The sequence below is a fragment of the Mobula hypostoma genome, chromosome 3 (genome assembly GCF_963921235.1).
Source record: "Mobula hypostoma chromosome 3, sMobHyp1.1, whole genome shotgun sequence".
NCBI classification, from domain to species: Eukaryota; Metazoa; Chordata; class Chondrichthyes; order Myliobatiformes; family Myliobatidae; genus Mobula; species Mobula hypostoma.
This window is the reverse complement of record NC_086099.1, coordinates 2,367,034-2,393,548: the sequence shown is the minus strand read 5'-3', so window position 1 is coordinate 2,393,548 and position 26,515 is coordinate 2,367,034. Positions and strand designations below refer to the sequence as shown.

The 26,515-nt window shown below is 44.0% G+C and overlaps 1 protein-coding gene across 1 annotated transcript in view; it reads right to left on the bottom strand.

Annotated features, from left to right (window-relative positions):
* The window catches only part of LOC134343814 (diacylglycerol kinase theta-like), a 231,988-nt gene that overhangs the window by 35,169 nt on the left and 170,304 nt on the right, over positions 1 to 26,515 (bottom strand). The window contains exons 16-18 of the mRNA XM_063042563.1: positions 16,384 to 16,535; positions 4,547 to 4,695; positions 1,807 to 1,988 (exon numbers count right to left, since the gene is read on the bottom strand). Coding sequence (XP_062898633.1) covers positions 1,807 to 1,988; positions 4,547 to 4,695; positions 16,384 to 16,535 — 483 coding nt within the window. The remainder of the gene's footprint in view (positions 1 to 1,806; positions 1,989 to 4,546; positions 4,696 to 16,383; positions 16,536 to 26,515) is intronic.

The following is a 26,515-nucleotide window of genomic DNA, read 5'->3' as shown; positions in this document are numbered from 1 at the left end:
CCTGACAAATCTGTTAGAGTTCTTCGAGGAAGTAACGAGCAGGGTGGACAAAGGAGAGGCAGCAGATATCATTTACTTGGATTTTCAGAAGGTATTTGATAAGGTGCCACACAGGAGGCTGCCTAACAAGATAAAATCCTGTGGCATTACGGGAAAGTTACTGGCATGTACAGCCGATGGCTGACAGATAGCTGACAGACAGGAGGCAGTGAGTGGGAATAAAGGGGGCCTTTTCTGGTTGGTTGTCAGTGACTAGTGGTGTTCCTCAGGAGTCAGTATTGGAACCGCTACTTTTCACATTGTTTGTCAATAATTTGGATAATGGAATTGATGGCTTTGTGGCAAAGTTTGCGGATGATATGGAGATAGGTGGAGGGGTAGGTAGTGCTGAGGAAGCAATGTGATTGCAGCAGGACTTGGACAAATTGGTCGAATGGGCAAAAAAGTGGCCGATGGAATACAGTGTTGGAAAATGTATGATAATGCATTTTGGTAAAGGGAACAGTAGTGTGGACGATAATCTAAATGGGGAGAAGGTTCAAACATCAGAGATGCAGAGGGACTCAGAAGTCCTCATGCAGGGCTCCCAGAAGGTTAAGAAGGCCACACTTGGAGTACTGTCAATAGTTTAAGGCCCCGTATCTCAGAAAGGATGTGTTGTAATTGGACAGAGCCCAGAGGAAGTTAATGAGGATGATTCCAGGAATGAAGGGGTTAACATATGAGGAGTGTTTGGCAGCTTTGGTTACTGGAATTTAGAAGAATGTGTGGGATCTCATTGAAACCTACCAAATGTTGAAAGGATTAGATCGGGTGGATGTGGAGAGGATGTTTCCTATAGTGGGGGTATCCAGAATTAGAGGGGACAGCCTTAAAACTGAGAGTCAACCTTTTACAAACGGAGGGAAAGAGGAATATTTTTAGCCAGAGAGTGGTGAATCTGTGGAATGCTCTGCCACAGACTGCGGTCGATTCTAATTCCATGGGTATGCTAAAGGCGGAAATTGATCATTTCCTGATCGGTTAGGGCATCACAGGATATAGCGAGAAGGCAGGTGTATGGGGTTGAGTGGGATCCGGAATGAGCCATGATGGAATGGGTGAGCAGCCTCGATGGGCCGCATGGCCTAATTTTGTTGCTACGTATTATGGTCAGCATGGCTTTGTGTGTGGAAAATCACTTCTCACGAATTTCATTAAGTTTGCTTTTGAAGAAGTGAGCAAAAGGACTGAAGAAGACAGGACAATATACTTCATGTACATGGACTCTAGGAAAGCTTTTGACAAGGTGCCACTTGGTCCCCAACTGTAGACCACAGAGTTGAGCTTGCTAATTAAATACAAAATATGCTTCGTGGTGGAAATCTGAAAGTGGCAGTGGAATATTTCATATTGGAATCCTGTGACCATTGGTGTGAACAGCGACTGATGGGTAAGATGAGAATGATTATTAAGTATGCAGATGACACTAAACTTGGTAGTATGGTGGACATTGAAGAAGGCTGTCTAAGGTTACAACAGGACGTTGATTAACTATGAAAGTTGGCAAATGAACGGCAGTACAAAGTGATGCTCTTAGAGAAGTTAAACCAAGGCAGGACATACAAAGTGAATGGCTGGGCCCCGCGGAGTGTTCTAGAACAGAGCACACACAAAGATAACACTGCATTCTACCCATGTGACTGGTGAAGGGTGGCGTAGGCCCACCTCACCCTTTGCGACCATTTCTAAGATCAATAATTCCTACTACACCATGTTGAATCTCACAAGGGTTCTTATTCAAATAGCTTTTCTCTTTACAAATACCTTTGGTGGTTCCATTTCAGGGGCACCACCATCTCTGTCATCAGTAAAGCCTTGGCCATCGAGGAGGATTGTCCAACGATCCATGAGAACCTCTTCTGCTTCATCAACGGCCAGCAGAATGGAGAAGGGATCCTCATTGGTGTAGCCAGCTCCCCATCGCAACACCCTTGCCAAGTCATTGCCTTTAGAAAGGAAGGTAGGGACACAGCAGTGTAGAAATGGCTCATTTCATCCCCGGTTTGCACCATAAGATCATAAGATATAGGAGCACAATCAGGCCATTCCATCATGGCTGATCCCAGCTCCTACTCAACCCTCTACACGTGCCTTCTCACCATATCCTTTCATGTTGTGACCAATCAGGCAATGATCAACTTCCACCTTAAATATACCCACAGACTTGGTCTCCACCGCTGTCTGTGGCAGAGCATTCCACAGATTCACTACACTCTGGCTTAAAAAATTCTAAAGGATCACCGCAAAATTTTGAGGCTGTGCCCTGTAGTTCAGGATACCCCAACTATAGGAAACATCGTCTCCACATCCACCCTATCCAATCCTTTCAACATTCAGTAGGTTTCAATGAGATCCACCCACATTATTCTAAATTCCAGTGAGTACACGACCAAAGCTGCCAAACGCTCCTCATATGTTAATCCCCTTCATTCCTGGAATCATCCTCGTGAACCTCCTCTGGACTCTCTCCAATGACAACACATCCTTTCTGAGATATGGGGCCCAAAACTGTTGACAATACTCCAAGTGCGGCCTGACTAGTCTCTTATAAAGACTCAGCATTATCTCCTTGCTCTTATATTCTATTCCTCTTGAAATAAATACCAACATTGCATTTGTCTTCCTTACCACAGACTCAACCTGTAAATTAGCCTTCTGGGGGCCTTGCACGAGGACTCCTAAGCCCCTCTGCACCTCTGATGTTTGAACCTTCTCCCCATTTAGATAATAGTTTGCATTATTGTTCCTTTTACTAAAATACATTATCATACATTTCTCAACACTGTATTCCATCAGCCACTTTTTTTGCCCATTCTTCCAATCTATCAAAGTCCTGCTTTAATCACATTGCTTCCTCAGCACTACCTACCCCTCTACCTATCTTCGTATCATCTGCAAACTTTGCCACAAAGCTATCAATTCCATTATCCAAATCATTGACAAACAACGTGAAAAGTAGCGGTTCCAATACTGACCCCTGAGGAACACCACTAGTCACTGGCAATCAAGGAGAACAGGCCCCTTTTATTCCCACTTGCTGCCTCCTGCCTGTCAGCTATTCCCCTATCCATGCCAGTATCTTTCCTGTATTACCATGGGATTTTATCTTGTTAAGCAGCCTCATGTGTGGCACCTTATCAAATGTCTTCTGAAAACCCAAGTAAGTGATATCCACTGCCTCTCCTTTGTCCACCCTGCTTGTTACTTCCTTGAAGAACTCTAACAGATTTGTCAGGCAAGATTTCCCTTTACAAAAACCATGCTGACTTTGACTTATTTTATCAAGTCTCTAAGTACCTCGAAACTTCATCCTTAATAATAGACTCCAACTCTTTCCCAACCACTGAGGATAGGCTAACTGGCCTATAATTTCCTTCCCTTTGCCTTCTTCCCATTCTTTTTTTTATGATTTAAATTTTATTAAATTCTTTGACAAACTTTTCCCCGAACCCTTGAGTCAGTGTTGAAATTATGTAAATTATAGCTTACAAAACATAAAATTATCCATAAAATAAAAACAAACATGGCAGAAATAAATATCAATATAATAACCATGTGTCTCTACTTAGACCTCTAATAACATAAGAGCCCCTGCTATTTCTACACTAACTTCCCTCAAGGTCCTAGGGAATATCCTGTCAGGACCCGGAGACTTATTCACTTTTACATTCCTTAAAAGTGCCAATACTTCCTCTTCTTTAATCGTCATAGTTTCCATAACTTCCCCATATCTGTTTCCCTTACCTTACACAATTCAATATCCTTTTCCTTAGTGAATATTGAAGAAAAGAAATTGTCCAAAATCTCCCCCATCTCTTTTGGTTCCACACATAGCTGTCCACTCTGATTCTGTAGGGGACCAATTTTATCCCTCACTATCCTTTTGCTATTAATATAACTGTAGAAACCCTTGGGATTTATTTTCACCTTACTTGCCAAACTAACCTTGTATCTTCTTCTAGCTTTTCTAATTTCTTTCTTAAGATTCTTTTTACATTCTTCATATTGCTCGAGTATCTTGTTTACTCCATGCTGCCTATATTTATTGTAGATCCCTCTCTTTTTCCGAACCAAGTTTCCAATATCCCTTGAAAACCATGGCTCTCTCAAACTTTTAACCTTTCCTTTCAACCTAACAGGAACATAAAGATCCTGCACCCTCAAAATTTCACCTTTAAATGACCTCCATTTCTCTTTTACATCCTTCCCATAAACCAAATTGTCCCAATCCACTCCTAAATCCTTTCACATCTCCTTGCCTTTCTCCAATCAAAACACGTATGTCTTTGGAATGTGGGAGGAAGCTGGCGCTCTCAGAGGAGACCCAAATAGGAATGCAGGGAATATGACTGAATGGCAGAGCAGACTCAATGGGCCGAATGGCCTACTTCTGTTCCTATATCTTTTGGTCTAACATAAAACTCCTTACAGGCAGTCGCGTGAATGGCAGAAAAGCGTTGTGTTCCTCACACCCACACTCCTACAGCCCTTCCAAGAGCCTCACCTGTTCCCAGAGGTAACACTGCGACAGGAGGCACCGGACAGGCCAGCTTGTGTCGAATGTCTTCCAGCACTCCCAGAACCCAACCAACTGTCCCATCTCCCCCGCAAACCAGTATCCGGAAATGCGGAACTTGTCGGAATGTGTGTAGCCTGTGGAAAAAAAGAAGTTTCTGGATGCAAGCTGTTTATAGATGATAGCAGTGTGTTAAGATATGAAGAGGCAGACTGGCAGAAAATCATAAACACAAGAGATTCTGCCGATGCTGGAAATTCAGAGTAACACACACAAGCTGCTGGACGAACTCAGCTGGTCAGGCAACATCTACGGAAAAGAGTAAACACAAGAGATTCTGCCGATGCTGGAAACCCAAAGCAACACACACAAAATGCTGGAGGAACTCAGCTGGTCAGGCAGCATCTATGGAAATGAATAAACAGTCAACGTTTCAGGCCAAGACCCTTCTTCAAGACTGGAAAGGAAGGTGGAAGAAGCCAGAATAAAAAGGTGGGGGAGAGGAGTGGAAGATAGCTATAAGGTGATAGGTGAAGCCAGGTGGGTAGGAAAGGTAGAGGACTGGAGAGGAAGGAATCTAAAAGGAAAGGAGAGTTCACTATGGGAGAAGGGGAAGGAGGAGGGGATCTAGGAGAGGGTGATAGGCAGGTGAGATGACAAAAGAGGCCAGAGCAGGGAATAGAAGGGGAGGGGGAGGATTTTTTTTTACTGGAAGGAGAAGTCGATATTCATGTCCAGGCAAGAGGCTACCCAGATAGAATATAAGGTGTTGCTCCTTCACCCTGAGGGTGGCCTCATCTTGGCACGGGAAGTGGGGTATGGGGGGCTCTGATCCCAGTGCAGGTTGATAGGGGTAAGCAATTTAAACTGTTTGGCATGAAGGTGGGTCGAAGGACCTGTTCCTGTTCTATGTATAACTGTGATTCTCCTTTGAGCAGAAGGTGAGTCTTTTAGATTGAAGATTCCAATTTATCTATCACATATCCATTGAAACATGGAGTGAAATGCTTGGTTTGTGTTAACAGGAAATACACCAGAGGGTATGGATGTACTGGGGCAGTCCACATACTTTCATCCTTAAATTAGCAATATTGAACATAATTTTTCCAAAGTGTTTACAGACATTTGAAATCCATTACTCTATGAAAACAAAGAATAAGATGGCAAAAGGGGCAAGACATCTGTCCATTGTGCCTGTCACCCAGGTGTCACGGTCAGGGAGTTTACTCTTTGGAACATAGAAAATTGAGAGGAGATTTGATAGAGGAGTATAAAACTATGAGGGGTATAGATAGGGTAGATGCAAGCAGGCTTTTTCCACTGAGGTTCGGTAGGAATTACAACCAGAGGTCATAGGTTAAGACTAAAAGCTGAAAAGTTTAAGGGGAACATGAAGGAGAAACATCTTCACTGAGAGGGTCATGACAGTGTGGAATGAACTGGTGCCTGCAAGCTGAATTTCAATGTTTGAGAGAAGTTTGGATAGGTACGTGGATGGTAGGGGCATGGAGGGCTATGGTCCCAGTGCAGGCTGATGGGAGTAGGCAGTTTACATAGTTCAGCACGGTCTAGATGGACCGAAGGGCCTGTTTCTGTGCTGTACTTTTCTCTGACTCTCAGATCAGGTCCAAGGCATTCTAAAGGGTGAAGGTGAGCAGTCAGAAGTTGTGGTACATATTGGTACCAGTGACAGAGACAGGAAAAGCAAGGAGCTCCTCAAGAGAGAATATAGGGAGCTAGGTAGAAAGCTGAAATCTCCAGGGTAGTCATCTGTGGATTGCTGCCTGTGCCACACGCCAGCGAGAGTAAAGATAGGAATTTTCCATGAGTATGTGGCAGAAGAACTGGTGCAGGGGACAAGGTTTCAGATTTAGAAACACAGAAACATAGAAAACCTACAGCACAATACAGGCCCTCCGGCCCACAAAGTTGTGCCAAACATGGTCCCTATCTTAGAAATTACTAGGCTTACCCATAGCCCTCTATTTTTATAAGCTCCATGTACCTATCCAAAAGTCTCTTAAAAGACCCTATCGTATCCGCCTCCACCACCGTTGCCAGCAGCCCATTCCATGTACTCACCACTCTCTGAGTAAAAAACTTACCCCTGACATCTCCTCTGTACCTACTCCCCAGCACCTTAAACCTGTGTCCTCTTGTGGCAACCATTTCAGCCCTGGGAAAAAGCCTCTGACTATCCACACGATCAATGCCTCTCATCATCTTATACACCTCTATCAGGTCACCTCTCATCCTCCGTCGCTCCAAGGAGAAAAGGTCGAGTCCACTCAACCTGTTTTCTTAAGGCATGCTCCCCAATCCAGGCAACATCCTTGTAAATCTCCTCTGCACCCTTTCTATGGTTTCCACATCCTTCCTGTAGTGAGGCGACCAGAACTGAGCACAGTACTCCAAGTGGGGTCTGACCAGGGTCTTATATAGCTGCAACGTTACCTCTCGGCTGCTAAATTCAATCCCACAATTGATGAAGGCCAATTGATGTATGCCTTCTTAACCACAGAGACAACCTACGCAGCTCCTTTGAGTGTCCTGTGGACTCGGACCCCAAGATCTCTCTGATCCTCCACACTGCCAAGAGTCTTATCATTAATACTATATTCTGCCAACATATTTGACCAACCAAAATGAACCACTTCACACTTACCTGGGTTGAATTCCATCTGCCACTTCTCAGCCCAGTTTTGCATCCTATCAATATCCCGCTGTAACCACTGACAGCCCTCCACACTATCCACAACACCCCTAACCTTTGTGTCATCAGCAAATTTACTAACCCATCCCTCCACTTCCTCATCCAGGTCATTTATAAAAATCACGAAGAGTAAGGGTCCCAGGACAGATCCCTGAGGCACACCACTGGTCACTGACCTCCATGCAGAATACGACCCATCTACAACCACCCTTTGCCTTCTGTGGGCAAGCCAGTTCTGGATCCACAAAACTATGTCCCCTTGGATCCCATGCCTCCTTACTTTCTCAATAAGTCTTGCATGGGGTACCTTATCAAATGCTTTGCTGAAATCCATATACACTACATCTACTGCTCTTCCTTCATCAATATGTTTAGTCACATCCTTAAAAAATTCAATCAGGATCATAAGGCACGACCTGCCCTTGACAAAGCCATGCTGACTATTCCTAATCATATTATACCTCTCCAAATGTTCATAAATCCTGCCTCTCAGGATCTTCTCCATTAAGTTACCAAACACTAAAGTAAGACTCACTGGTCTATAATTTCCTGGGCTATCTCTACTCCTCTTCTTGAATAAGGGAACAACATCCCCAACCCTCCAGTCCTCCAGGACCTCTCCTGTTCTCATTGATGATGCAAAGATCATCGCCAGCAACTCAACAATCTCATCCCCTGCCTCCCACCAGGGGTACATCTCATCCGGTCTCAGTGACTTATCCAACTTGATGCTTTCCAAAAGCTCCAGCACATCCTCTTTCTTAATATCTACATGCTCAAGCTTTTCAGTTTGCTGTAAGTCATCCCTACAATCACCAAGATCCTTTTCCATAGTGAATACTGAAGTAAAGTATTCATTAAGTACCTCTGCTATCTCTTCCGGTTTCATACACACTTTCCCACTGTCACACTTGATAGGTCCTATTCTTTCATGTCTTATCTTCTTACTCTTTACATGCTTGTAGAATGCCTTGGGGTTTTCCCTAATCCTGCCCACCAAGGCCTTCTGGCTCTCCTAATTTCCTTCTTAAGCTCCTTCCTGGTGGCCTTATAATCTTCTAGATCTCTAACATTACCTAACTCTCTGAACCTTTCGTAAGCTTTCTTTTCTTCTGGACTAGATTTACTACAGTCTTTGTGCACCATGGTTCCCGTATCCTACTATAACTTCCCTGTTTCATTGGAACGTACCTTTGCAGAACTCCACACAAATATCTCCTGAATATTTGCCACATTTCTTCCGTACCTTTCCCTGAGAACATCTGTTCCCAATTTAAGCTTCCAAGTTCCTGCCTGATAGCCTCATAATTACCATTACTCCAATTAAACATTTCTCTAACTTGTGTGTTCCTATCTCTCTCCAATGCTATTGTAAAGGAGATAGAATTGTGATCACTATTTCCAAAATGCTCTCCCACTGGGAGATCTGACACCTGATCAGGTTCATTTCCCAATACCAAATCAAGTACAGCCTCTCCTCTTGTAGGCTTATCCACATATTGTGTCAAAAAACCTTCCTGAACACACTTAACAAACTCCACCCCATCTAGACCCCTTGCTCTAGGGAGATGCCAGTCAATATTTGGGAAATTAAAATCTCCCATCACAACAACTCTGTTATTATTACACCTTTCCAGGATCTGTTTCCCTACCTGCTCCTCGATATCCCTGCTAATATTGGGCGGCCTATAAAAAACACCCAGTAGAGTTATTGACCCCTTCCTGTTCCTAACTTCCACCCACAGAGACTCCGTAGACAATCCCTCCATGACGTCCACCTTTTCTGCAGCCATGACACTATCTCTGATCAACAGTGCCTCGCCCCCACCTCTTTTACCTCCCTCCCTGTCCTTTCTGAAACATCTAAAACCCAGCCCTCTAGGTAACCATTCCTGTCCCTGAGCCATCCAAGTCTTTGTAATGGCCACCACATCATATTTCCAAGTACTGATCCACGCTCTAAGCTCATCCACTTTGTTCCCTATACTCCTTGCGTTAATATAGACATATCTCAAACCACTGGTCTGAGCGCGTCCCTTCTCTATCACCTGCCTATCCTCCCTCACACACTGTCTCCAAGCTTTCTCTATTTGTGATCCAACCTCCTCTTCCTCAGTCTCTTCAGTTCGGTTCCCACCCCCCAACAATTCTAGTTTAAACTCTTCCCAGTCGCCATAGCAAACCTCCCAGATTTCTGGATCGTTGGGGTTTCTTCTGGAGAAGGTATGGCCTGTACAAAAAGGATGGGTTACATCTGAACCCAAGGGGGAGCAATATTCTTGCAGGCAGGTTTGCTAGAGAGGTTGTGGAGGGTTTAAATTAATTTGGCAAGGGGATGGGAACCAGTGAATAGGGCAGTTAGTATATAACTACAAACGGTGTGTAGTGAGACTCTGAGGAAGGACAAACAATTGATAGGGCAAAATTGCAGTCAGTGGGATGACCTCAAGTGTAACATGGGGGATAAAATAGCAAAGGGTGATCAATATAAGACTGAAGGTCTTATATTTGAATGCATATAGTTTATGGAATTAGATAGATGATCTTGTAGTGGAATTAGAGATTAGCATGTATGATGTGGGCACCATTGAGTTGTGGCTGAAAGAAGATCACAGTTGGGAACTTAACATTTAAGGATACACATTGTATCCAAAGGACAGACAGGTAGGCACAGGGGGTGGTGTGGCTCTGCTGGGAAAAATGAAATCTAATCATTGAGTTGACAGAGTGTAGAATATTTTTGGGTAGAGTTAAGAAACTGCAAGGGTATAAAAACCCTGATGGGAGTTATGTACAGACCCACAAACATTACTGTGGTCTACAAGTAATTTTGTATACCTCTATCAAAACTCCTCTCAATCTTCTGTGTTCTAACGAATACAGTGTAAACCTATTCAATCTTTCCTTACAACTCAGGTCCTCCAAACCCGACAATATCCTTGTAAATTTTCACTGCACACTTTCAACCTTGTTTCAACATCTTTCCTGTAGGTAGGTGTCTAAAACTGCACACAATTCTCCAAATTAGGCCTCACCAATGTCTTACACAACTTTAACATAACATCCCACCTTCTGTAGTCAATACATTGATTACTCAAGCCAAAAGCTTTTTTTACGACCCTATCTACCTGTGATGCCACTGTCAACGAATTATATATCTGTATACCCAGATCCCTTTGTTCTACCAGACTCCTCAGTGCCCGGCTGTTCACTGTGTAAGACCTACCCTGGTTGGTCTTACCGAAGTGCAGAACCTCGCGCTTGTTTGCATTAAATTCCATCTGCCATTTCTCAGCTCATTTTCCCAGCTGATGTAGAACCCTCTCCAAGTCATGACAGCCTTCTTCACTCTCCACTACACCCCCAATCTTGGTCTCACCTACAAATTTACTGATCCAGTTCACCACATTATCATCCAGATCATTGATACAGATGACAAACAACAAAGGACCCGGCACTGATCCCTGTGGCACACCACTGGTCACAGGCCTCCAGTCAGACAGGCAACCCTCTCCTACCATTCTTAACTTCACCAACAAAGCCAGTGTCTAATCCAGTTTACTACCTACCTCATCCTGCATGCCAAGTGACTGAACCTTCTTGATCAGCCTCCCATGTGATACTTGTCAAATGCCTTACTAAAGTCCATGTAGACAATTCCTCCAGTCATCCCCACTCCCCTGCCTTCTCCCCACAGCTTTGATGCCCTGGCTAATCAGAACCTATCTATCTCTGCCTTAAATACACCCCATGACTTGGCCTCCACAGCCGCTTGTGGCAACAAATTCCACAGATTTATCACCCTCTGACTAAAGTAATTTCTCTGCATCTCAGTTCTAGATGGACGACCTTCGAACCTGAAGTTGTGCCCTCTTGTTCTAGGTTCCCCTACCATGGAAAATAACTTTGCCATATCTAACTTCTTCAGGCGTTTTAACATTTGGAATGTTTCTACGAGATCCCCCCTCATTCTCCTGAATTCCAGGGAATACAGCCCAAGAGCTGCCAGACGTTCCTCATATGGTAACCCTTTCATTCCTGGAATCATTCTCATGAATCTTCTCTGAACCCTCTCCAATGTCAGTATATCCTTCCTAAAATGAGGATCAAAACTGCACAGAATACTCCAAGTGTCGTCTCACAAGTACCTTATACAGTCTCAACATCACATCCCTGCCCTTGTATTCTATACCTCTGGAAACGAATGCCAACATTGCATTCGCCTTCTTCACCACCGACTCAACCTGGAGATTAACCTTTAGGGTATCCTGCACAAAGATTCCCAATTCCCTTTGCATCTCTGCATTTTGAATTCTCTCCCCATCTTCAAGGAGCTGCAGCCAGATGCACTTCAGGCAGATGTAGTTAACTGGGAGACTCTGGGTCTCCCAGTTCTCCAACATCTGTCATGAAGAGCAAGCACACCACAGCCATTTAAATGGTACAGTAAGAGGGGGAAAGGAGATAAAAAGGAAACCTTAACAGATGCTTTACACAGAGCTGATGCCTCTTCTGAGCCAAAGCCTGTCGCTTCTACTCTTGCCACAGGCCTACTCCCGACAATGGCCACCCTGATAGTGCGAGAAGTCCCTCTTGGTAGAGCTCTGTTGACGCTGTTGGTAGGCCACGTACAATGGACAAATGCTCTTGAAGCTCCCTTTTTAAATAACCACCACCGACCTGCGAGAAATCCCTCTTGGTAGAGCTCTGTTGACGCTGCTGATAGGCCATGTATAAAGTTCATTGTTAATGCCCCCCAATCTCTCCAGGTACTTCCTTCAGAACCCAAGGATGCATTTCATCAGGTCCAGGAGATTTATCCACCCTCAGACCACTAAGCTTCCTGAGCACCTTCTCAGTCGTAATTTCCTCTGCACATATTTCACTTCCCTGACACTCTTCAATGTCTGGTATACTGCAGACATCTTCCACTGTGAAGACTGATGCAAAATACGCATTCAGTTCCTCTCCACCTCTGCATCTCTCATTACAGTATCTCCAGCGTCATTTTCTATTGGTCCTACCCTCAACTCTTTTCTGGGGGTAGTATGACCTGTTCAAAATGGACAGGTTACACCTGAACCCCAAGGGGACCAATATCCTGGTGGGAAGGTTTAATAGAGCTGTTAGGGAGGGTTTAAACTAATTTCACAGAGGGATGGGAACCGGAATGATAGAGCGGAGGAAGGGGAAAACAGAAATAAGTCTAAGATAGTGAGCAGTAAAGGTGTCAGGAAAGACAGACAGGTGATGGGGCAAATTTGTAGCCATTGGGATGAGTTGCAGTGCAATCAAAGTGAAAAGTACCAAATACTGGTCTTAAGGTGTTATACTTAAATGCACGCAGCATAAGGAATAAAGTGGATGATCTTGTCGTACAGCTACAGATTGGCAGGTATGATATTGTGGCCATCACTGAGACCTGGCTAAAGGATGCATGTCTCTGGGAGCTGAACGTCCAAGGATACACGGTGTATCGGAAGGATAGGAAGGTAGGCAGAGGGGGAAGCGTGACTTTTTTGGTAAGAAGGGCAGTGTATTGATAATTGTGGGGGATTTTAACGTGCGAGTGGATTGGGAAAATCAGGTCGGCACTGGATCTCAAGAGAGAGAATTTGTAGAACGTCTGCGAGATGGCTTTTTAGAACAGCTTGTTGTTGAGCCCACTAGGGGATCGGCTGTACTGGACTGGGTATTGTGTAATGAACCAGAGGTGATTAGAGAGATTGAGGTGAAGGAACCCTTAGGAGACAGTGATCATAACATGATTTAGTTCACTGTGAAACTTCTTCAGTGTAGGCATCACCGGAAGAGGCTTCGCAGTAGTGAATTTAAAAATGCAAACAAGTTTCTTCGGTCTCACTGCTCCTCATCTGTAATTTCTTCTGCTCTTCAACTTTTCGACTACATTTTGACTCAGACTCGCTATCACAGCCATATATCCTTTCTTGGAACGTGATCACCTGTCCAGCTCTTGGCTCCATCCCTCCCCCTCCTGTCTTCTCCTATCATTTTGGATCTCCCCCTCCCCCTCCCACTTTTAAATCTCTTTCTAACTCTTCCTTCAGTTAATCCTGACAAAGGGTCTCAGCCTGAAACGTCGACTGTACCTCTTCCTAGAGATGCTGCCTGGCCTGCTGCGTTTACCACTTTAATGTGTATTGCTTGAATTTCCAGCATCTGCAGAATTCCTCTTGTTTGGATGTGGCAAAGTTGTTTCCCATGATGGGGGAGTCTAGTACGAGAGGGCATGACTTGAGGATTGAAGGGCGCCCATTCAGAACAGAGATGCGAAGAAATTTTTTTAGCCAGAGGGTGGTGAATCTATGGAATCTGTTGCCACGGGCAGCAGTGGAGGCCAAGTCATTGGGTGTATTTAAGGCAGAGATTGATAGGTATCTGAGTAGCCAGGGCATCAAAGGTTATGGTGAGAAGGCGGGGGAGTGGGACTAAATGGGAGAATGGCGAAGCAGACTCGATGGGCTGAATGGCCGACTTCTGCTCCTTTGTCTTATGGTCTTTAAATACTTAAAAAAGCTTTTAGTATCTTCTTTGATATTAGTCGCCAGCTTCCTTTCATAATTCATCTTTTCCTTTTTAATGACCTTCTTAGTTTCCTTCTGCAAGTTTTTAAAAGCTCCCCAATCCTCTATCTTGCCACTAGCTTTGGCTTCCTTGTATGCCCTCTCTTTTGCTTTTACTTTGGCTCTGACTTCACTTGTCAGCCACCGTAGTGTCCTTCGTCCATTCGAAAATTTCTTTTTATTTCTTCTTGCATTTCCCTTATTTTTCGCAGAAACTCCAGCCATTTCTGCTCTGCTGTCCTTCCTGCTTGAGTCCCTTTCCAGTCAACTTTGGCCAGTTCCCCCCTCATGCCATTGTAATTTCCTTTATTCCACTGAACTACCAACACATTGGATTTTAGTTTTCCTTCTAAAATTTTAAAGTGAACTTGACCATATTATGATCATGTTCCCTAAGGATTCCTTAATCTTAAACTCTCTTATCACCTCTGGATCACTGAACAACACCCAATCCAACACAGCTGATCCCCTAGTGGGCCCAACAACAAGCTGTTCTGAAAACCCATCCCTTAGACATTCTACAAATTCTCTGTCGAGGTCCAGTACTGATCTGGTTTTCCCAATCCACTTTCATGTGAAAATCCCCAATGATTATCATGGCATTGCCCTTCTGATCTCCTGCTGTAATTTGTAATCCACATCCCAGCTGCTGTTTGGAGGCCTGTATACATCTGCCATTAGGGTCCTTTTACCCTTGCCATTTCTTAACTGAATCCATAGAGATTCTATACCTTCCGATCCTATGTCATCCCTTTCTAATGATTTAATATTATTTCTTATACAGAGGGCCACACCACCCCCTTTGCCTCCTAACCTATCTTTCCGATACACTGTATATCCTTGGACATTCAGCTCCCAATGGCAGCCATCCTTTAGCCAAGTTTCAGAGATAGCCACAATATCATACTCGCCAATCTGTAGCTGAATTTCAAGATCGTGCATTTTTCTGGTAACTTCCTTGAATAACTCTAAGATTGGTTAGGCATGACCTACCAAACATGACGCCACACTGACTATCCCTAATCAGTCCTCGTCTGTCCAAATACTTAAATATTTGGTCCCTCAGGATACCTTCCAATAACTTTCCCACAATTGAGATATGTTCACGCATTTTGGTAGAAGGAATAAGGGTGTAGACTATTTTCTAAACAGGAACAAAATTCAAAAGTAGAAGGTGTACAGGGACTTGGCAGTCCTTGTGCAGGATTCCTTGATGGTTAACTTGCATGTTGAGTCAGTGGCACAGAAGGCAAATGCAATGTTAGCATTCATTTTGAGAGGACTAGAATATAACAGCAAGCTTTATAAGGCATTGGTCAGACTACACTTGGAGCATTGTAAGATGTTTTTATGCCCCTTATCTTAGGAAAGGACTTGCTGGAACCGGAGTGGGTCCAGAGAAGGTTCACGAGAATGATCCCAACAATGGTTGCAGAAGGTTGTAAACCTAGTCAGCTCCATCTTGGGTACTAGCCTACAAAGTACCCAGGACATCTTTAGGGAACGGTGTCTCGGAAAGGCAGTGTCCATTATTAAGGATCTCCAGCACCCAGAGCATGCCCTTTTCTCACTGTTACCATCAGGTAGGAGGTACAGAAGCCTGATGGCACACACTCAGCGATTCAGGAACAGTTTCTTCCCCTCTGCCATCCAATTCCTAAATGGACATTGAAGCTTTGGACACTACCTCACTTTTTTTAATATACAGTATTTCTGTTTTTGCACATTTTAAAAATCTGTTCAATATACATAATTGATTTACTTGTTTATTATTATTATTATTTTTATTGTATTTATTATTTTTTTTTCTCTCTCTGCTATATTATGTATTGCACTGAACTGCTGCTGCTAAGTTAACAAATTTCACGTCACATGCCGGTGATAATAAAACTGATTCTGATTCTGAGGAGCATTTGATAGCTTTCGGCCTGTACTCACAAGTTTAGAAGAATGGTGGGGGGAATCTCACTGAAACCTATTAAATATGGAAAGGTTACGATAGAGTAGATGTGAGGAGGATTTTTCCTATGGTGGGTGGGTTTAAGGCCAGTCAGCACAGCCTCAGAATAGAATGATGTCCATTTAGAACAAAGGTGAAGAGGAATTTCTTTAGCTAGCGGGTGGTAAATCTGTGGAATTTGTTGCCACAGGCTGCTGTGGAGGCTTACTCATTGAGTATATTTAAAGCAGAGATTGATAGGTTTTTGATTAGTCAGGGCATCAAAGGAGAAGACAGGGGCTGAGGGGAATATAAATCAGCCATGATGAAATGGCAGAAGAGACATGATAGGCCAACTTGCCTAATTGCCCTTTGTCTTCGAGCCACTCCAACTGGTGGGGTGACTGAGATCTCTGTCTAATGTGCACTGTGAAGATGATGACAACGTGCATTCTGTACAAGATCAATAAATAACTTCATACCACACACAAATATCTTTACAATTTCATATCCTCATTGCACGTTATATATCTTTAACAATTCCATTTCCTTGTTTGTCAAAGATATCCTCTACAAACTGATACTTTACCCAGACAAAGGCCCTCCATTTGTAAGGTCAAAGACCTGATGAGGATTCAGAAGCTTCCGGAAACAGTACAGCAGCTCTCGGCCTTTCAGTCCGCCACTTTTTGGATTCACAAACAAAAGGAGAGGGTAGGAATCTGGGGGCAGCTGTGAGACCTGAAAATAAAGCAAGTTATTAATGTCTCTGTCAGGAATATTCATGGATTCCAAACCTGTACAGTGAGGATAAGTGGCTAAAGACCATAGTGACTGTCAGGAACTGTGAACCAAACTCAAAACACACATTATTTCTTGGACATAACAAGTAAAATGAATGATCACTTTGCACAGGTTTGAGTGAGAATTATTTGCTGACAAATCACCAGCTTACACCACTGGGGAAACATTAAGCACATAAAATGTAACTGATGCACACAATTCATGTTTGGTACATCCCATAAGGTCTTTCTATTTTAGTGATAAATGTTTAAGAAAATTAAACATTAGGAGACCTGGAACCTGGAGCAATAATCAATTGGCTGAAGGGACTCAACAGGTCGAGCAGTATCTGTGGTGGGGGGAGAGGAGGAATTACAGTCAAACATCGTATTATACAGTCATGGAAAAAGTAGAGCACAGAAGCAGGCCTTTCGGCCCATCTCGTCCATGCAGAACCATTTAAACTGCTTGCTTCCATTGACCTGCACAGGGACCATACCCCTACAATCCATGTAGCTATCCAAACTTCTCTTAAATATTGAAATCGAGTTAGCAGCACACCATTTGCACAGGCCTACAGTCAGAGAGGCAATCATCTACTACTACTCTCTGGCTTCTCCCACAAAGCCAATGCCGAGTCCAGTTTACTGGTCAAGGAGGTTCAGTCACTTGGCATTCAGGATGAATAAAAGTTAGGACTATTCTTTTTGGAACTTAGAAGATTGAAAGGAGGTTTGACAGAGGTATGCAAATTTATGAGGGGTATAGATAGGGTAAATGCAAGCAGGCTTTTGCCACTGAGGTTGGGTGGGACTATGTACAGAGGTGAAAGGTGAAAGGTGAAGGGTTTAAAGGGAACATGAAAGGAATCTTCTTCACTCAGAGGGTGGTGAGAGTGTGGAATGAGCTGCCGGCACAAGTGGTGCATGCGAGTTCGATTTCAATGTTTAAGAGAAGTTTGGATAGGTACCTGAATAGGAGGGATATGGAGAGCTATGGTCCCAGTGTAGGTTGATGGGATTAGGCGGGTTAAATGGTTTTCCACATAGACTAGATGGGCCACAGGGTCTGTTCTGTGCTGTACTTCTCTATGACTACTTCATCTTGAATGCTGAGTGACTGACCCTCCTTGACCAACCTCCCATGTGGGACCTTGTCAAACGCCTTGCTCAAGCCCACGTGGACAAACTTCGAGTTACACAGTGAGGATACAGGCCCGTCAGCCCAACTGGGCCATACCAACCATGACACCCAACAGAAGCAAATGCCATTTGGCCCATAACCTTTTAAAGCTTTGCAGTCCAGGTACCTGACCAACTGTCTTTGAAAAGTTGTTATTGCAACTTTCCCCTGGCAGCTGAATCCACATAGATGCCAGCCTTTGTGTAAAAGTTGCCCATCAATTTCCTCTTACATTTTTATTTATTTTATTTAGGGAAACAGCATGAAACAGAGCCTTCTAGCCCAAAGAACCACGATGACCAGCAACTTACCAATCTAATCGCAGGGCAATTTACAATGATGAATTCACCTACTAACCGGTACGTCTCTGGACTGTTGAAGGAAACCCACGCAGTTTAGGGGAGAACATGCAAACTCCTCAGACAACTCCAGAATTGAACTCAGACTCCGTTGCCCCAAGGTGTAATATTGTACCAACCACTACGCTACCGTGGTACCCCACCTTCTCACCTTAAACATGCCCTCTGGTTCTTAATTCTCCAATCTTGGGAAAAGAAATCCAACTGCGTTCACACGATCCAGATTTTACAAACCTCTATAAAGTTTCCAACGCTCTGACGAATAAAGTCCCAGCCTGTCCAACTTTTCTGTATAACTCAGTCGTTCAAGTCCTGACGATATGGCTTGTAAATCCTTTCTGTACTCTTTCTAGTTTAATATCATCTTTCCTGTAGCAGGGCGACAAAACTGAACAAAACTGAACAAAACTCCAAGTGCAACTTCACCAGCACCTTGTACAACCACAGCATAACTTTTCAATTTTTATACTCAATACCCTGACCTGTGAAGGTCATGGCCGAAAGCCTTCTTCATCACCCTGCTAACCACATTCACGGAACCATGTGCTTGTAAGCCAAGGTCCCTCTGTGCTACAACACTCCCCAGGGCCGGTCCATTCATTGTGAAGGTCCTACCTGGATTTTACTTTCCAACATATAACATCCGCTCTTATCCAGGTCAAGGCCGATCAAGAGCCCTGTAATTTTTGATAACTTTCTTCACAGTCTACAACACCATCTTAATGTCATCTGATAACTTACTGACGATACTTTCGACATTCTTAAGTAATTGATGAAATCAAGTTCAAGTTTATTGTCATCTGACTGTACACACATGCAACCAAATGAAACAACATTCCTCCAGACTACCGTGCATCCACACATAAAACAAAATATTACCATAAATCAGTGAATAAAATATCAGTTAAAATGCAGGTTGAGTGCAGCACAGGTAAACAGTAAACCAGGACAAACAATACATCATTTCTTGTCTTATCATTGTGGACAATTCCTCTCTCCCCACAGAGCCGCTGCGGCTGACTGTTCGTTGCAGCGATTCAATCACCAGTAGGTGCTGTAAGGACAGTGACACGAACCTTGGTGTACTTCAAATCGGATCCAAAGCCTCAGTCCGGTGAGCTTGTGTGTGAGGTAAAGAGCAGTTAAATGACTTGTCACATAGATGCTACTCAATTACTACAGTCAAACAAAAATAAAATTACCTCAAATTACACAGAGTACACAGAAATGTTATCAGTAATTAAAAATAAAACACTTCAAATACTGGAAATCTGAAATGACTCAGTAAGTTGAGTTGCAATGCTAGTAAAAGAATCAGTTAACAACTGTGGTCAAGGGAGGGTGCAGAGCAAAAATTTATGTAATGCCCTGGTTCATATTTTTTTACTGTTACGCTGTTCTGTGCGGGCTGCTTAGGCTTGGGTTACTGTCGAAGATAAGAGATAGGAGGATCGTGTGCCATCCAGTTAGGACGGTTAGATTAAGGGGAGGTTTCTCTGGTGAGGGACACTAAGGTTGAGCTTGGGGCTTTTGTTAGAGAGAGAGAGAGACGAAGAGAGAAGACACCGAAGAGAAGAGATCGCATGATTCGTTGAAGCCTGGGGTGATTGATTGAGGACCGGTGACTTGGGGAAACCGTGAGCTCCAACTTATGCACATTAGACCGTTTCATTAAAATGGGCCCTTTTCTTTACTAACCCTTTAGTCAAATTAAGAATTATAAAGCTAAATCTTTTAATTGTGTGCTGTGTTCCCTCTGTTAGTTCATGGCACTCATTTGTAACAGAATAACGAATTACACAACATCCACACAAACCGGGGGTTTGGGGTGGAATCACGCCGCGATCTCACACGTTTGTCAGAGCCGGAGACTGTCTTCCCTAGACGTACGCAGCCGATGAAACCAGAGTGTTTTATTTACAATAATCATTTCCAGTTGGACAATTTCCAATATAAAGTCAGCTTGGAAAGCTGGGCCTCTTCTCCTTGGAGAGAGGAGGATTAAAAAGTTGTGTAGGATTATGACTGGTCTAGAAAGGAGAATAGTGTGAATGTTGTTACACAGTGGAGAATTCAAAGACTCAGGAACAAATGTTTATAAATGTCATCAAAGGAATGAGAGAAAGGAAGGATCTTATTTTTGAAAGAATAGTTATAATGTGAAACTCATCCCCTTTAAGGGTGATGGAAACAGATTCAATCAGGGATTGAGCTGATGGGCAGAATAATTTAGGGGAAAGAATAAGGAATGTGACTGATGTGATAACTGCAGGATTCTCGTACAGGTTGTGGACTGGTAGAGGTTGCAACAAGGTACAAGGCACACAACACAGCTACTGTGGAGTGGTGAAAGTAATGCTTATTTATCGGCTCGATGCATTTCTCATCAATGGACTCCTCTGTTCAGCATCATGAGGCTTCACATACAAGTGCAGGACATTTCACCCTCTGCTGCTCATATGCTGTGTGAAAACTCCATCACGGACAGCTTCAAAAGGCAATCCCGCGAGAGGACAGCAACCGTCGTTAGGGACCCACCATGCCGGATCCCTTCTCATATCTACCATCGCGGAGGTGGCACAGGAGTCTCCGGACACACACTCAACATTTCAGAAACAAGTTCTTCCCCTCCGCCAGCAGATTTCTGAATGGACAATGAATCCATGTACACTCACTATTTATTTTTTGCTCTCTTTTTGCACTACTTATGTAACAATACGTAAATTTCTGATTGTAATTTACAGTGTTTCTATAATTATGTAGTGCAACATCTTGCTGCTGCAAAACACCAATTTTCACAAGATACATCAGTGATATTAAATCTGATTCTGATTCTGAAAGCTCGGGGTGAATCACTCACCAGCTTTGTTCTGCTCTACTACCTACACTATCTGGTCCAGTTAAGTTTTGGCAGAGGCAACAGTGTATGTTTAAATATTGCTTATGCTTTGATATTTTATTTAGAGACAGAGCGTAGAATAAGCCCTTTCAGCCAGACGAGCCACACTGCCCAGAAACCCACCTGTTTAACACTAGATAAATCACGGGACAGTTAAGCTACTAACTAGTACATGTGTGGAGTGTGAGAGGAAACGAGAGCACGGTTCACAGGGAGAGTGTACAAACGCCTTACAGACAGCACCAGAATGGGACTCAGAACTGCAGAACACCCTGAGCGGCAATAGCATCGTGCGACTGCGGTGCCCCAGGATATAAATATTGGAGGTTCTGTTTAATGGAGATATGAATACAATAGAATAAATGTATTGTTGCTATTAACCTGGTTATTAAATGAATGCCGATCAGAGGTTTATAGCATTGTCACCATACAGTTCATGAGGTCAGGGCCAGAGGTCTTGCCCTCTAATCCACTCACAAAGTACTTTCTTCAACTGATCTTCAGATGTCAGGAGTCTGTTGGTGAAACTGCTCAGCTCCCTTCAAAAGGAACATTTCATGTGGACAGATCCAACAATAGACGTACATGTTCTACACCATCTAAGGCAGACATTACAGACATACATAGCTCCCTCGTCTAGAATCTACAAACCAACACTTACCAGGTATCGCTTGGGAAAGCAGCTGATGACAAGAAAATGGTAGAACAGAAAACAAGAAGTCACAATGATGCAACTTTTCAATTGAAAAATCATAAATAAAAGTTCATTTGTCTCCTGGGAATATAATGGGCATGGGATCCTTAGAATTTGTATCATTCACTTAAACATCTTGCAAAGTTTCTGTAGCTATCATTTGAAGTTAGACAATACCACTTAGTTGCCACTTCATTAAACAATTTCAACTTAAAATCAAATTGTAAACTTGCACACAGATAATTTAACTAAAGGAGAAAATTTCTTTTTATTCCCTGGATTGTACTTGCTTACTTTTTCCTCAAAAAATGATTATCAATGAAAAATTTCACAATGAAAGCCCTGCAACATACCTATTCTAGTTCCTTCAATGTTTAATGTCACGGCCACGACAGCAGCTATATTTCATCAGGAGTTTGAGAAGACTGAGTATGTCACCAAAGACACTCACAGGTTTCTACAGATGTACCCTAACTAACTAACTGGTATGGAGGGGCCACTGCACTGGATTGAAAAAGCTGCACAAAGTTGTAAATTCATCTAACTCCATCATCGACACTAGCTTCCCCAGCAGGATGACTCATAACGGCAACATCCATCATTAAGGACTCTCCATTACCCAGGACATGCCCTCTTCTCATTTCTACTATCAAAGAGGTGGTACAGGATCCTGAAGCCAGACAGTCAGCATTTCAGGAACAGCCTCTTCCCACCACCATCAGATTTCTGAACGGACATGAACACGACCTCACTACTTGTTATGCATTCTATTTGCAATATAAGACCATAAGAAAGACTAGCAAAATTAAGCCACTTGGCCCATTGAGTCTGCTCCGCCATTCAATCATAGCTGATCCTCCGCCCCCCCCCCACCAGCCCCATAGCCTTTGACCCCATGTCCAATCATGACCTATCAATCTCTGTCTTAAATACACCCAATGACCTGGCGTCCACAGCTGCCTGTGGTTAACAAATTCCACAAAGTCATCACTCTCTGGCTAAAGAAATTTTTCCGCATCTCTGTTTCGAATGGACACCCCTCGATCCTGAGGCTGTGCCCCCTTGCCCTAGCCTCCCCTAGCATGGGAAATGTCCTTTCCACAACTACCCTGTCACAAAAGTTTCAATGAGATTCCCCCCCACCCCAATCCTTCTAAATTCCAGCAAGTACAGACCCAGAGCCATCAAATATTCCTCATCACCCTTTCATTCCTGGAATCCTCCTTGTGAATCTCTTTTGAACCCTCTCCAATGCCAGTCCATTGTTTCCTGAGACGAGGAGCCCAAAACTGTTCACAATACTCAACATGAGGCCTCACTGGTGCCTTATAGAGACTCAGCATCACATCCCTGCTCTTGTATTGAAGAACTCTTGTAATGAATGCGAACAATACAATTGCCTTCCTAATCACCAACTCCACATGCAAGTTACCTTCAGGGTGTTGTACACATGGACTCCCAAGTTCCTCTGCATCTCAGGTTCCTGGATTTTCTCCCCATTTTCCTTTCCACTTAGAAGCAGAAAGAGTGGAGTGACTTTGCAATTTTCCAATCCTCTGGTACCATGCCAGAGTCCAATGATTTTTGAAAGATCGTTACCAATGCCTCCACAGTCTCTACTGCTACCTCTTTCAGAATCGTAGGGTGCAGTTCATCTGGTCTGGGTGAATTATGTACCCTTAGGCCTTTTAGCTTTCTGTGCACCTTGTCTCTTGTAATAGTACCTGTACCCACTTCTCTTCCCTCACACCCTTCAACATCTGGCACCCTGCTGGTGTCCTCCACAGCCAGGCCAATAGCACTGTGGTCGGCTCTGAGCTTCAGAAGGGTAGGGTGAAGTCAGGCGTAACAATAGTCATAGGGGACTCAATAGTTAGGGGGACAGGCAGGAGATTCTGTGGCAGAAAAGAGACACCAGGATAGTGTGTTGCCCCCTGAGTCCTAGGGTCCAGGATGTCTCTGAGCGGTTGCATAATATTTTTGAAGGGGAGTGTGAACAGCCAGAGGTCGTGGCACACGTTGATATCAATGACACAGGCAAGAGAGGGGTAGAAGTGATTTTAGGGAGTTAGTAAGGACGCTGAAGAGCAGGACCTCAAAGGTGGTAATCTCTGGATTACTCCCAGTGCCATGAGCTTGCGAAGGTCGGAACAGGAAGATAGTGCAGATGAAGGAGTGCCTGGGAAGATGATGCAGGGGGCAGGGTTTCAAGTTCTTGGATCATTGGAATATTTTCTAGGGAAGGAGAGACCTGTACAAGTGGGACGGGTTGCACCTGAACTGGAGGGAAACCAATATCCTGGGAGGGAGGTTTGCTGATGGTATTGGTGAGGGTTTAAACTAGATTTGCAGGGGGCAGGAACCGAAGTGAAGAGGCAGAGGATGGGGCCGTTGGTGCAAAGTAGAGACAGCTTGTAGAGAGTTTGTAAGGAAGGATAAGCAAAGGTACACTCAGGCAGACGGTTTGAGATGTCTCTATTTCAATGTAAGGAGTATTTTAAACAAGGTGGATGCACTTATGGCATGGATCAATACGTGGAACTATGACGTTGTGGCCATTACAGAGACTTGAATTACTCAGGGGCAAGAAGGGCTGCTGAGTGTTCCGGGCTTTCAATGTTTCAAAACGGACGGGGAGGAAGGCAAAAGAGGTGGGGGAGTGGCATTGATAATCAGCAACAGTATCACGGCTGCAGAAAGGGAGGAAGTCATGGAGGGATTGTCTACTGAGTCAGTGTGAGTGAAAGCCAGAAACAGGAAGGGGGCAATAACTCTACTGGGTGTTTTTAAAGACCACCCAATAGTATCAGAGACATTGAGGAGCAGATAGGGAGGCAGATTCTGGTACAGTGCAATAATAATAGGGTTGCTGTGATAGGTGGTTTTAACTTTCCTAATGTTGACTGGCATCTCCTTAGAGCAAGGAGTTTCGATGGTGGAGTTTGTTAGGTGTGTTCAGGAAGGTTTCTTGGCACAATATGTAGATAAGCCAACTAGAGAAGAGGCTGTACTTGATCTGGTATTGGGAAATGAACCTGGTCAGGTGTCAGATCTCTCAGTGGGAGAGCATTTTGGAGGTAGTGATCACAACTCTGCCTCCTTTACCATAGCGCTGGAGAGGGAAAGGAGCAGACAAGTTGAGAAAACATTTAATTGGGGTAGGGGGTGTTACGAGAATACACATAAAATTAAGATGTTTGCTGGCCTGGGCTAGCATCAGTGGCATCAGCAGTTGGTCTGCCACCTGCCCTCAGGGGAAGGAGAGATAAGGAACAATGGAGCAGCGTCTGGAGATGTGTAATGAAGGGATGTGGGAGGAAGAGCTGTCTGGAGCGGCTCCCCCCTTTGAACCCTGAACTGTTTGAAGTGATGGACAGGCGATACCCCAGCAGGGGGATAAAAAGGGACAGGTTCGCTAAGACAGACACACACGCCACCCGAGGTAACGAGACCCTGGAAGCGGTGCGCTTCTCATGAGTGGGTGAGAAGTACCGGACAACGACAAGGGTGGAAAGGTACGATCAGCGGGAACCCGGTGTGTGTCCGCCCTTGCCTGGGTGCCGGGTTCACTGCAGAGGATCGACCGCATCTGGAGGAGGGGTCACAGTCGGTGACCTCAGGTGACATCACCAAGGACCCGCCCAAAAAGCTGTTTGTGAGCCATCTCGCTGGTCTGTGAGCCATCCTGCTGGTCTGTGAGTGAAGCCGTTCTGAATGATGAGTTGTTCCTATTCTATCTCTCTCTTCCCCCACATTGTCCACCGCCATGGCAACGATTACTGCGAACTGAACTACTAAACTGGACTGAACTTTGAGTCATTTTGAAATTGGTCATTTACCCCTAGACAACGATAGAGCTTGATTGATGCTGTTATCTTAATTCTGTGCACATGTGTGTTTATCATCACTGAACTGTTGCATTTATTATCCTTTCGATTACTGTGTTGCTTGTTTCTTTAATAAAACTTTCTTAGTTCTAGTACTCCAGACTCCAACTGAGTGATCCATTTCTGCTGGTTTGGCAACCCAGTTACGGGGTACGTAACAGGGGAAATATGATGCTATCAAGCAGGAACTTGGGAACATAAATTAGGAGCAGATGTTCTCAGGGAAATGCACGGCAGAAATGTGGCAAATGTTCAGGGAACATTTGCATGGCGTTCTGCATTGGTATGTTCCATTGAGGCAGGGAAAGGATGGTAGGGTTAAAGAACCATGGTGTACAAAGTATGTAGAAAATCTAGTTAAGAAGAAAAGAACAAATTACAAAAGGTTCAAGAAACTAGGTACTGTTAGAGCTCCAGAAAAGTACAAGGATGCCAGGAAGGAGTTCAAGAATGGAATTAGGGGAGCAAGAAGGGGCCATGAGAAGCCCTTGGTGAGCAGGATTAAGGAAAACCCCAAGGCATTCTACAAGTATGTGAAGAGCAACAGGACGAGCCGTGTGAGAATAGGACCAGTCAGGAGTGAGAGTGGAAACATGTGCATGGGGCCAGAGGATGTAGAGGAGGTACTTCATGAATACTTTGCTTCAGTATTCACCAGTGAAAAGGACCTTGGCAATTGTGGGGATGACTTACAGCACACTGAAAAGCTTGAGAGTATAGACATTAAGAAAGAGGTTGTGCTGGAGCTTTTGAAAGGTATAAAGTTAGATAAGTCGCTTGGACCAGATGAGATATACCCAGGTTATTGTAGGGAATGAGGGAGGAGATTGCTGAGCCTCTGGTGATGATTTTTGCAGGGACAGGAGAGATACCAGAGGATTGGAAGGCTGCAACTGTTGTTCCCTTGTTCAAGAAAG